This window comes from Lygodium microphyllum, chromosome 7 (assembly GCF_053477565.2).
Source record: "Lygodium microphyllum isolate KBCC chromosome 7, Lygodium_microphyllum_v1.1.10, whole genome shotgun sequence".
Classification (NCBI taxonomy): domain Eukaryota; kingdom Viridiplantae; phylum Streptophyta; class Polypodiopsida; order Schizaeales; family Lygodiaceae; genus Lygodium; species Lygodium microphyllum.
Window position 1 is genome coordinate 30,464,883 of NC_141141.1, and position 13,428 is coordinate 30,478,310.

The 13,428-nt window shown below is 42.8% G+C and overlaps 1 protein-coding gene across 3 annotated transcripts in view; it reads left to right on the top strand.

The window, feature by feature from the left end:
* Nucleotides 1–315: 315 nt before the first annotated feature.
* Nucleotides 316–13,428, top strand: part of LOC148033315 (phosphatidylinositol-3-phosphatase myotubularin-1-like) — a 244,047-nt gene continuing 230,934 nt past the window's right edge. For 2 of the 3 annotated variants that reach the window (XM_087681221.1, XM_087681218.1), the window contains exons 1-5: nucleotides 316–550; nucleotides 719–803; nucleotides 888–959; nucleotides 1,242–1,316; nucleotides 1,455–1,529. In XM_087681221.1, the coding sequence (XP_087537347.1) occupies nucleotides 753–803; nucleotides 888–959; nucleotides 1,242–1,316; nucleotides 1,455–1,529 (273 nt within the window). In that variant the 5' untranslated portion in view covers nucleotides 316–550; nucleotides 719–752. The remainder of the gene's footprint in view (nucleotides 551–718; nucleotides 804–887; nucleotides 960–1,241; nucleotides 1,317–1,454; nucleotides 1,530–13,428) is intronic. The other variant, XM_087681219.1, reaches the window with a different exon arrangement.

A 13,428-nucleotide genomic window follows, 5' to 3' on the forward strand; every position in this document is an offset into this window, starting at 1 on the left:
TTGTTGTTGGTAGTTTATTTGGTAGCCTCACAATGTCCCTTGCTGATACAACCAAAATCCACCAATTAGTCAAGCATCGGGGAATCAGACTTGACTTCTCACGCAATGCCCCATGCGGGTGGAGCCAAAATCCACTAGTTTATCAAGCACCGGGGAATTGAACGTGGCTTTGCACACAACACACAAAGTAGATGCCTTATTGGCTACTCTAAACGCTGCTAGGGTAAGAATTGAATGCTTCTTTATGAACATACCACTCACGATCGGTATAAAATTAGGCGTTTTCGTTTCACTTGTATCGAACGTCAAAAGAGAGTGACAGTAGGTGGGGAAACCGATTAAATAGGCCGACGAAAGAAAAACTATAATTTGACAAAAACACAAGGAAGCTACACGAATCACCTTCTCCAGCAGTCTCCTCTTCCTTTCGGCTTCTCCTCTCTCTCCTCCTTCAGCCTATCCCCCTCGACACAGGGAAGAGGAGGAGCAGCAGCATCCACTCAGACTTTGCCTTAAACGAACTGCCATTAACTTACATACCGCCGCAACTGTACGTTCTTCTGATTTCAGCCTTGCCAGACACCTATTTCTTACCTCTGGATTCGAGAATTTCCGAAGTTCATAATCTCCTTCATTTTGGCAATTTTTGCGTTGCGCTACATGCGCCTCTTCAAAATTTGCCTGAATTTGTTTTAAGGTGTATGATATGGCCTCACAGGTAGATGCTCTCTTGATCATTTACTATTGGCACCATGGATGGATCAGAAACATGGCTTGGTGGCTTGGACTGGACCTCTGTGGAGGTATGCGCTTTTCTAATTTCAAAGAGGATCATGGAACGGTTCCTTATTTATGGATTATAAGTTTCGAATTGAACTGCATTGCAGCCAATGTCTAGTTCGTCCTTTTCACACGGCATGGAAGATCTTCTTTTGCCTGACGAACAGATCATGGCAGAGGTATTCTCGTATACAATAGGGAGTCTCGCAATTACAGCTCACAAAAAAGAAAAGAATATGTTCTTTTCTCTGAGATTAAAAAAAAAAAAACTTCAATTTGAATACGCACAAGGATATGATGTGAACTGAACCAATAGCCTAATTTATAGGTTACTGCAGTGCTATTGTTCCAGCTGTTCGGATTTGTCATAAATGCCATGAAGGGAGCAGGAACAGCTCCATATTTTACTAGAGTCAAATGGTGCTTTGTCACTCGTATACTTTGTTTGTTCTGCTTAACAGGGAAGGGGCGTTGTCCTTGTCAACATGGATATAGCTGGCACATTATTGGTAACAAATTTTCGGCTTGTTTTTGTGGTCAGTTTTACTCTCCACTTGAACTATACTGCTTGAAAAAGTGACTTGAGTGGTCAGTTTTAGTCTTAACTGGAACTGTATTGCCCAATACTGTGACTTAAAAAGGAAATTCACAAAGATGTTGGTGATGTAAAATAGAGTGAAGGGCAAAGGAAGGTGGTGATTCTTGGTACCGTTCCCTTGGCTACCATTGAGAAATTCAGTAAAGTACAGGTACATGTTGATCTGGCCTTCTCTTGATATAAGTTAACATTCAATGTTATTTGATACAATTCTTATCGATGACAAATTAAGTTCCATTAGCAAGAGTGGGCTAGTAACTAGAAAGAGTTTGAAATAAGCTCAATGTTTAGTCATTTGCATTCCTAATTTTTGAAATTGAGTTGGGATTTATTTTTTATTTTTTGGCGGGGGCACGGTGAGGGGCAGGGGGGGGTCGCAGGAAAGCTTGATGATGGTAGACAATGGTGGATAGCTTCGGTTGAGATATCCTTCGCATATGGGGTGTGGATAACAAAGCTCTAGTAGTCTTGCAAGTTGCAAAAATGAGATTGAGGTTGGATGGAGGACATCATGCCTCCTGGGATACATTCCATACTACTATTAGCACTAATGATCTCGAGGATGGTTTTAAATGCTCAGATGCAGAGGGAGCCTTGTTTACTTAGGAAGTGAATAGGAAGAATGTTGATGCGTCCCATGCCTCTCATGCTCTTACTATTAGAGGTAGGAATGATACTAGATGCAATTATGACTGCAGTAGTAGAGATTCACAATAGTAGAATTGGTATAAGTGTAGATCTCATGGGTACGGTCGGGATTTACCGCTGTCCGAAGACTTTTCTTGCTTGTCATTATTGTGCATTGCCCTTGTGGTCTCCACTACCTCCCTCGTTGTTGACCCCTCCTCCTTTCCTTCCTTCTCCACCTTCTTCTCCCACAACCTCCTCCCCTCCCCACCCCTCACTAAACCCTTGTTCCCACCATATAAACACCCCCCTCCCCCCCCCGTAAGGGCTTTATAGCTATACCATGCCGTTGCTACCGAATGCACCTTTATAGGGAGTAGTAGTGACTCAAAGGCCTGCCTTGTTTCCACACTACGTGTGATTCCCTATACCCAGTGGTGGTGAACCCTCATATGTGCGGCGTCACGAGGGTGTAGTCCTGGGATGTATCTATGTTGTCCCGCTTTTTGGATTGAATAATACAAGAGTATACTTTGAGCTCATATATCGTGTTACCTTTCTGTGCCGTGTTGAGTACGTAACGAGTGCAAGTTTATCACACCTGGTATCAGAGCGACTCTTGCTCGGAGTGGAGTGCTCACGGAAGCAGGAGAGAAGATCCAGTGCCCGAAGAGATCGAAGTCGTAACGACCCACAGCACGACGGCCCACGTCGCGTCGGCCCACATTGCGACGCCCCCCGACGCGTCGGCCCCCGGCGTGACGCCCCAACCCCGACACCCCACCGTCTGAAGACATGACGCGGCTTCCCCACGGTACGACCCATACCACCACAGGTGAAACGCGGCTTCCTCGCGCGCCGACATAACCACCAACCACATGGAGGATGAAAGGGAGAATGTCACCCTCCCAACAATGGAGGAAAGGAAGAAGAGTAGAGGGCAAGAATGGAGAGTGGCCCAAGAGGAGAAGGTGGCCGGATTGGAAAGGCAATTAGATCGCATGTCAGGCATGCTGGAGTCAATATGGAGGAACATGCAGATGAAGGAAGAGGAGGAAAGGAAGAAAAAACTAGAAGTGGAGTAGGGCTATAGAGAATGGGTGATACAACAGCAAGAAGAGGAAAAAAGACACAGAATGCAAGAGGAGATGGATAGAATGGGTAGAGAGGAGACATCTAGGAGGGCGCAAGATACAAGGAAAGAGAAGGAAAAAGTAGTAGAAACAGGAAGTAAAAAGAAAGACAAGAAGAAGGAGAAGAAGCACCACCATAAAGAGGAGGAAGACAGTGACAGTTCAAAAGACGACTATGGAAATTCAAGATGCCCCAACCAGCCAAGTATAAGGGAGAGAGAGATGGGCTGGTTCTGAAGAAATTGATCGCAGAGGTGGACAGGTACTTGAAGTATTCACAAATAACTGAAGACAGGAAGGCGGAGGTGGTAGCCATTTACTTGGAGGAAGACGCTGCCAGTTGATACCTGCTGGAGTAAGAGCAGGGCCACACCATCTTTTCGTGGGAAGAACTCCAGGAAGAGTTGAAGGACTACTTCATTCCAAAGATGGAAAAATTCAAAGTGAGAGATGAATGGAGGAACCTCAAGCAAACACAAGGAAAGATGAAAGAATACGTCAGTAAATATAGGCAGATTATGCTGCAGCTACCAAACATGGATACAGACACTAAATTACATGGATTTTTGTTTGGGATGCAAGAATGGGCTAGAAGAGATGTGGAGAGACAGGAGCCAACAAGCTTAGCAGAAGCCATGAGAATGGCCGAAAAACTAGTGGACCTGGAAGGCAGAAGAACAGCACAGGGAAACCAAAGCAGGTTCAACAACTACTTCAACAACAACTTCAACAACAACTCATGGAACCAAAGGCCCAATGCCCCTAGAGGGGCATTCACAGATACAAGGAGCCAAAACACCACCATCACCACGGCCGTGTCACAAACTGCTTTAGTACCAAGAGGAGCAGCAGGAAGATGGGGAAACAATCACTACAGGCCAACCCCTAGCACATCGTATGGGGCCGCAGGATCAAATACATCATGGTGGAGATCCCTATGCCCGTCTGTCGGGATTAGATGCTTCAGATGCAGGGGCCCACACTACCAAAACAGATGCCCGATAGAAGATATAGCTTCATCAAGTGGATCAAGGGTGAATGCGACTAGCGCATATGGAGGAGAAGAACCACAACCACCGCGCATCCAGGAAATCCCAAATGGAAGTGAGGAGAACATGGACCACCCAAGGGTAGGGACAGTTAGTGCCCGACCCCAATGCATGGCAGCTAGAGTAGCGGCAGTTCACCATCTATACATTAAAGGCCGAGTGGGCGAAGGAAACCAATCCATCATGGTGGACACATGGGCAACACACAACTTCATGACACTAGGGTGTGCAGCAAAACATGGATTAAAATTATTGAAGGCCCCAGAAGGATTAACAGTAACATTCACACAAGGAGAAGCCAAGGAAGTGAAACAAGTCTTTGCAGTCCAAGTAGAAGCCAACAAGTGGAAAACAAAACTCAACTTTTTAGTAATCCCCATGGATGATTTTGAAGTGATATTGGGCTTGGAATTCTATGACAAGTATGTCATTGCAATGTTTGGTAAAGGTGTGAATGAAATGATGCTAGATATGCAAGGAGAAGGCGTCAGAGTACCATGTGAAAGAATGCAACTGCCTGGCAGGACCCCAATCAAGGTGCAAATGAAGGAGAATAAGCCAGGAGTATCATGCCAAACAGTGAAGCGAACTACAACCCAACCAAAGAACCAGACCCAAAATGCACCGGTCCAAGGGACCGTTATCAGGCTACGTATCATGACATGCAGTGCCAAGCATGTTGAAAAATTAGTCAAACAAGGAGATATGGTCTACCTGTGTATGATCCGACCAATTGAAGAAGAAGAAGATGGCAAGAGACTCAGACAACAAAGCAGGAACACAGAAGTGGTAGGAATACTTGAAGAATTCAAAGATGTAATGCCAGCCGAGCTGCCCAAGGGTCTACCACCCAGGCGAGATGTGGATCACAAGATTGAGTTGATCCTAGGGTCTGCCCCACGGGCCCGAGCTCCCTATCGCATGAACCACACCGAGCTCATGGAATTGAAGAAACAACTACATGAACTAGAAGAACAAGGGTTCATTCGCCCTAGCAAATCTCCTTTTGGTGCCCCAGTGTTATTTGTAAAGAAGAAGGATGGGGGACTTAGACTCTGTATAGATTATAGAGCCCTTAACAAAATCACCATAAAAACAAATACCCCATGCCCCTAGTGGAAGACCTCTTAGATAGATTGCACGGGGCCAAGTACTTTAGTTGTATTGATCTTAGATCAGGATACCACCAAATCCGCATAGCCGAAGAAGATATCCCAAAAACAGCCTTCCACACCTGATATGGTAGTTTTGAGTGGTTAGTATTAGGATTCGGTCTAAGCAATGGGCCAGGCACATTTTGTGGCCTCATGGATGGAGTCTTTAGACCGAAGATAGATATCTTTGTCATTATCTACATAGATGACCTACTAGTCTACAACAAAACCTTAGAAGAGCATAAGCAACACTTACGCCGAGTTTTTCAGAAACTGCGGCAGCATCAGTTATATGCCAAGCTTGAAAAATGTGAGTTCGCAATGAAAGAGTTGGAATTCTTAGGCTTCATTGTAGGAGCAGATGGAATCAAAGTGGATCCTAAGAAAGTGGAAGCTGTCCAAAGATGGCCTGTACTGAAAACTGTAAGAGAAGTGCGGGAGTTCCTCGGCTTCACAGTATTTTGCCGGAGATTCATCAAAGATTACAGCCTCATCACTGCCCCCCTCTCCCACCTCACCAAAGAAGATCACTCTTTTACATGGGGGAACGTGCAACAGGAAGCCTTTGAGTAGATGAATAAGTGCATGAGCCAAACTCCCGTCCTAAGGGTGTCGAATTTTACCAAACCCTTTGAAATTTCTATAGATGCATCCGACTATGGCATAGTAGGTGTACTGGTACAGGAAGGTCACCCCATTGCTTATGAGTACAAGAAATTTACCGATGCTGAGACAAGGTGGAGCACACATGAGAAGGAAATGTTGGCAGCCATCCAGTGTCTCATAAAATGGAAGCACTATGTTCAAGACAAGCATACAATAGTCTTCACTGACAATATATCCCTCACATACTTCCAATCTCAACCCAAGTTATTGGCAAAGCAAGCCTGTTTGGCTAGACTTCCTAGCAGAATTCGATCTGGAGATTAAGCACAAGCTTGGCTCCACTAACAAGATAGCAGATGCCTTGAGCCGGAAAGCTGACTTGAAAGCTGTCAGTGTGGTCAGCAACAACTTTATAGAACTAGTCAAAGAGGCCCTAGAGCAAGACCAAGAAATGCACAAGATAATCAGAGATGTGAAAGCAGAGAAGACCCCACATGGAATGTATACCTTAGAGGAGGGTATCCTATTTTTAGGCAAGAGATTGTATATCCCCAACAATTTGGAGTTGAAGAAACTAATCCTACATGAGATACATGATGGCAAAATTGGAGGCCACAAAGGGCAGATCAAAACCTTGGAGGCCCTTAGGAAGCAGTTCTTTTGGCCGAATATGAAGGAGGAAGAAGTAATAGACTACATCAAAACTTGCCCCACTTGCCAACTGGTCAAAGCACCACGATCAAGACCAACATGACTACTACAACCATTACAAGTACCCAACCGCCCATGGGATGTCATCAGCATGGATTTCATTGTGGAACTACCCGAGTCCCATGGGTACACAATCATCTTTGTAGTGGTGGACTATTTTTCCAAACAGGCCCACTTCATCCTGGCCAAACCACCACTAAATGCCAAGGAGGTAGCACTCCTCTTCTTCACACATGTATTCAAATTTCATGGCTTACCATTGGCCATAGTATTAAATAGAGATGGAAGATTCATGAGCGACATGTGGAAGGAACTTTTCAAGACCCTAGAAACATAGTTGAGATTCTCATCATTCTTCCACTTGGAGACAGATGGATAGACAGAACGAGTCAACCAAGGCATCGAAGACTATCTCCGGAGCTATGCTCGAGTGGACCAGAAAGATTGGGCCTTGTACCTTGATGTCTTGGAATTCCACTATAATAGCTCAATCCACTCGGCAACGGGGTACACCCCCTTTGAGTTAGCCACAGGAAAACAAGTCATCACCCGAGTAGCCTTAGCATCCGGAGTAGCCAAAGTGGAAGATCAAGACGCAGAAGAGTTTCTGAAGAAATGGAGAGACCGAAATGCAGCAGCAGCTAAGCAAAGCCTCGAGCAGAGCAAGATCACCATGACCGAGCAAGCCAACAAGAAGAGAAAGGCTGTACTATTCGCCAAAGGAGACATGGTCCTAGTCAGCTCTAAGAATATGTCACTTCCCAAAAACATGACTCCCAAGTTCAATCACCGCTACTATGGACCCTACCGAATCACTCAAGTGCTGAACGAAGTCACCTACAAACTGGACTTGCCAGACAGTGTTTGTGTTCATAATGCGTTTCATGCTCGTCTTTTGCGCAGCTTCTATCCAAACAACCAATGGGGATGGCGCGTACCAATGGTCCATTCCAACGGTCGCTTCGAAGTAGAAGCATTCCTCCGACGCCGGGAACAAAGAGGCTTCCTCGAATACCTCACCAAGTGGCACGGGCGTCTGCTCAAGGAGGCCACTTGGATCTCAAAAGCGAAGGCTCGCGAACGCGGAAAAGATGCCTTCGCCCTTTGGCTCGAGGAGAACCCCCCTGCTCCTTTCAACGACCCTTGAGCCTCTCCAGAAAACCAAAACAACGCGGTTCTCAATCATAGACCCTAACGAGCCTCCACTCCTCAAATGTAATTGAGACGAGGGTGGACCTGCATGGTAACAATCATTAATAACTCCAAAAACAAAGCCCCAATAGTCCAGTCTAGATGGGCAGACACTGACCAGCTTGCTAGAAAGGCTGTGTTAAGACCCCCAAGTCCTAGTGCGGCAGACACTAACTAGTCTGATAGTATAGACTGTGTTAAGACCCCGCGGTCCCCTTAGACAGGCAGACACTGACCAGCTTGCTAGGAAAAGCTGTGTTAAGACCCCGGATGAGTCAAATAACAAACACTACCCTTAGATTGCTGAGGACAGCAATCCAGTAAGCGGGGGTGAGTGTAAGGGCTTTGTAGCTATACCATGCCGTTGCTACCGAATGCACCTATATAGGGAGTAGTAGTGACTCAAAGCCCTGCCTTATTTCCACACTACGTGTGATTCCCTACACCCAGTGGTGAATCCTCATATGTGCGGCATCACGAGGGTGTAGTCTTGGGATGTGTCTATGTTGTCCCGCTTTTTGGATTGAATAATACAAGAGTATACCTTGAGCTCATGTATCGTGTTACCTTTCTGTGCCGTGTTACCCCCCCGCTTTCCTGGAAAAAAAAAAGACAATCCCACCCACAAAAAAAAACTATTTATTGACTCCATAGTTTTTGGAAATAGGGTTTTGGGGGCTGCCAAAATGGGATGGCTGTTTCTAGCCATTTCCGTTTCTTGGAAACACCGTTTCTAGCAGGTCTAGGGATGGGCTGGGCAAAACCCCCTTCTTAGGTTGCATTTCATTTTCGCCTGCACATTTTGCCTCCTCCCTAAATGTTTTCGCTTGCTGCACCTGCACAAACTGCTACAAATCTACCCCAGCCCCTCAATTGCTGCACACCAGCCTATGGTCACCTCGGCAATGCTGAAAGCTCTCTTCTCGAAAGGTAAGCTACAATTGTGAACATTCAACTTGTTTTCCTGCAGATTTCAGATCTGAATTTCTCAAATTTCAGCTAGGTTATGTGAAATTTTTTGTCTTGTCAGTCGTGTGCACACTATTTCAGACTTGTGTACCGTTTGTTTGTGATCATTCAGCCTGTTTTGCTATAGATTTTAGACCTGAATTTCTGCAATTTTCAACTAAAATATAATAAATTTTTAATCTTGCCAGCCATTTGCACATGAAAACAGGAGTGTCACTAGGGTCAAAAATCATCTTGCTCATGTGCCGAGAAGGGATATAGCTCCATGTGCAAATGTGCCAAGAGATATGAAGCTTTCTCTTAAATCTATGGAGGAGGCAACGGCTTGGTCTTCCGATGGTTGATGCAGAACAAGATCAAGACTTATCCATACCTCAGTACGAGGGTAGCACAAGTGCAATTGGGCCATCAAAGAGAAGTAGGGTTGCATAAACTCTTGCTACAAGTGTCTTAGTTTTAGATTCGGTCTTTGACTCACGTGCAACAAGGACTCTTTTGCCTTAACCTGATGTTTCAGGTGCTTCTAGAGATTCATTACAGAGGGTTAGCATGTAGGCTGGTATACAAAAGCAAGTCATAGTTGAGACAACTTGAGAGTTGATGAGATTATTCATTAGGCGTGTCATTTCCTTCCATCTGGCTAAAACAAAGCAATGGAAGCGAACCATAAGAGCCATTGGCCATATTGGATGTGAATGGGAAGGTTCATCCTAAAGACACTATGCACATGGCTCAAGAAGTAAAAGGTATGCATTGAGGTTCAGTTTGGAGCCATTAAAAGATGCATGGAAGAAGTATGGGTGGACCATATTGTGTGATGGATTGTCTGATGTCTGTAGGAGGAATGCGTATAATGTCATGGTCTCATGCTATAAGGGCAATATGTTTGTGAAGGCCATTGATGCCTCTTTACTAGGCCTTACTATAATAGGCGCCTTTATATGGCAACTCTTGCAGGATGTCATCTTGCAAATTGGGGCTGAATATGTTGTGCAAGTTGTGACAGATAATGGAAGCAATTGTCTCTCCATGGGCAGCATGTTACAGGAGGAGTTTCCAGCCATTGTATAGATGCCACGTGCTTCTTATTCTATTGATCTTTTGGTTGAGGATATATGCAAAATTCAATGGGTTGAGACAATTTTCAGTAGTGTCACAAATATAGTCAATTTTGTGAGAAAGAGACCCAAAGTCCTTACCATCTTTTGCTTATTTAGGCACCTTGAGCTCTTAAAACCCTCTGTCATCAGATTTATCTACATCTTCATTGTGCTTGAGAGATTGGTGCGTGCTCACAAGGAGTTGGTGCGCACTATATGGTTTGAAGAGTTTATGCAGTGGGATGAGTATGATAATTCAAGACCATGGCATTTGGGTGCAATGTCATGAATGATACTTGGTGAAAAGAGGTGGAGGCTATAATGAGAACTCTCAATCCTATCTACATAGTGCTATGCATCATCGATATGAAGGGTAGCGCCATGGGTCTTTTATGAGTATATAGATAAGATAGGAGAGGCTCTAAAAAAGAACCCTTTTTGCTCTGGACAAGCAAGTAACTCTTTATTTTGCAAATTGATATTATATTTGAATAACCATTCTTGAATTGACATTTTATATGTTTGTTCAATGTTGACATCTTGATTCTTTAGGATTGCTCAAATATAGTTGTGGGAGAAGAGATGGAATTGGTTTTATAGACCAATTCATGCAATGGCCCATGTCTTGCATTCTCTTTGGTGAGATGATGAGCAGTGTGAGAGTGAGGATCTAGAGGAGGATATATGACAAAGGTGACATGTGTTTATGTGTCCATATTTCAAAGGATTGAGGATGATCTCTTAACATTCTGTAATGAGAGCTTACATTTTGGTAGAGAGACTACGAAGCTAAGAGAGACTTAGCTTTAGCCTACCTCATGGTGGGAAAGTATGGAAATTGTGCACCCACATTGATAATTTGCAACCCAAGCATTCTTTATGCATAATGTTATCTATATATTTTATTATCATTATATAGTTTGATTCTTATGGTTCCATTTGTGTTTCTATTTGAATGATGATTTATAGAAATGCATTGCTATATAAGTGCTTTCACAAGATTGTAGCTCAGGTTCTTGTGGGAGAAATTGGAGTACTTGGGTCTTTTTTCACATAAAGAAAAGGAATAAGCTTACCACTGGTCAGTTAGAGAGGTTGATCTTTTGCCATTGCAACCTCCAACTGTTTTAGAGAAACACTATTCATATTGAGCCAGCATAGGTGATGATATTTATAATTTCTTAATAGCTTATGTTTAACGCTCGAATGCCAATTCTAAAGATGATATATTATTATTTCTCTATATTAAAAAAAAAGAAAATATTGACAAGATAGATATAGCGAAGGGGAAGCTTATTCCAAATATCATACCAAAGGAGTATACCATATACACTATGCTCTATGAGGAGATGATAGTCCCGAGCTAAATATTGCACAGCAGGATTGCTTCACAATGTTAGAGAGCCATCGATGAAGTTAACACTTTAGTTGTTTCAGGAAATTTAGAGACTTCTAATACTTCTAGCTCATTAATTGATGCAGATAGTGATGAGCTGGAGGAGGATCATGATGATAACACCTCTATCGGTGTAGATGATGCTTGTGCAAATGCTTGGTTTTACTTTGCTCATGTTTTTTTCCAATAGTTGGCTAGTGGTCCCTAACGAGAAAAAAGTGACAAAGTACAAATGTACATAAGTACAACAGTATGAGGAAAGACGTCATCTCATCCAATGCCCATCAACTTTCTAAGGAAGGTAAAACGCTCTGCTAAGAAACTTTTCATGAGCAGATCCACAAGATTTTAGTTAGTTGAGATCTTGACAAGGTCAATAAACCCATCCTCAACGACCTCTGTGATGAAGTGGTAACACATCTCAATGTGTTTTGTGTTTGTACGGAAGATCGGATTCTTGGCTAATTGGAGAGCACTCATAGAATCCAAATGCAGTATAGGGTGACATTTAGTCTTGACCATTGAGTCTTTAGATTGCATTTTTAAAATGTATCTACTATGATCTATTACTACTCACATTGTCATGAGACCCATGAACTTGACTTTTGAGTTGAGTCGTGATTCTTAGATAGCAAATGTTTCTGATGTTGCACTTTTGATTCAAGTTTTATGTGATATGATCATATGCCACATGTGGACTATTTTATTTTAAAAAAAACATAAGTTATTTTGGGTTGCAACTTGTAAAATTGATATCGACGTGAAATTGTGCAATGCAAATCATGGATCTTGGATTCTTGTGTTAAAAGTCAAGATTATTTAGTAACTCTAGTCTTTAGCATGCTTAGTATGTATATATATGTTTATTTATATGCATAAACACATATCTTATTATTTATATAATAGTTTATTGGTATTTTTCAAAATGCCGTTTTCACAAAAATTTCAAGTGGTGAAAACTTTGAAACTTCGTTTCTTTCAATTTTTGAAATGCATGGGTCTATAATATTTGACTCAGAGTTGGCTCCATTGAGTTTTTCAGTGGTTCATAGAAGGGAGTAGAGGCTCTCTTGCTTACTTTAGTCTGTGGAAGACTCTCTGGCTAGCATTTCTCTCACTTCTTTTTCACAATCTTTAAATTAAGCCTTCATGCCACTGTAGAGGGGGAGGATTTAAGTTCTGAAGGTCTCAAAGCTCATCCATCTAAGGATAGTCATGGTGCCATCGTTTTCATAATACTAGCTTTGAAGGGTTACAATAGTGTATCTTGTGAAGTACTTAGAAGACATGATTCACCAACTTTCAGTGGATTGCTAATTGAACATACAAAAGGTTATCAGTGTGTTGCGTACTGGAAAATAAGTGGATCAAATGCTGAGGGAATGCATTTAAAAAAAAACAAAAGGTTTAATTAATTAATTAATTAATTAAGTTTTGAAGTTCTTTAATAAAGCAAACGTATTTTTAGCTCAAGATCCCTTCTTAGGCCCAAAACTAGAACTAGAAAGGGATTGTATTGGCCCAAGCCCAAAGTTTGCTATTCTTTTATCCCAAGGTGTCCCACCTTAAAGCAATTAGGGCATCGGACCAAGGATACATGTCGGCTGTTGAGTGACCTACCAAGACTTAAAGGTGATGATAATGTTACTAGGGGAGCCAAGTGATCACCCTAGAGAGGCCAAGGCATTAGACAAAGGATGCTTATTGGCTACCTAATCGCCTATGAAGACTTGCAAAGGTGGATGGAACCATAGTGGACTTTGTTTAACAATAAAATAACATAAAAAGAGCTTTTGATTGTTTTGAATAGATTTAACCTTAAGTGAGGGTTTTCCATTGGTTTTTGTCTTATTAAGTAATTCGTGCCCTTTTGGAAAAGGACTTCATAAAACAGATAAGCTAATCCAACCACCACTAGGTGTTAGTGTGATGAAGAAATATATGGAGGGTATGCGGTGGAAGCTATAAAGATAGATGGAAGGAAGCTAGACAAGTTGAGCGAGCAAACCAAGAAAGGGAGTCTGCCATGCGAGTTGCTGCAAATATGGTGGATCCAGAGTCGACCACTCCAAAAGATTGAAAAGGGATAAATGTGCACAAATGCATGTGTTAAG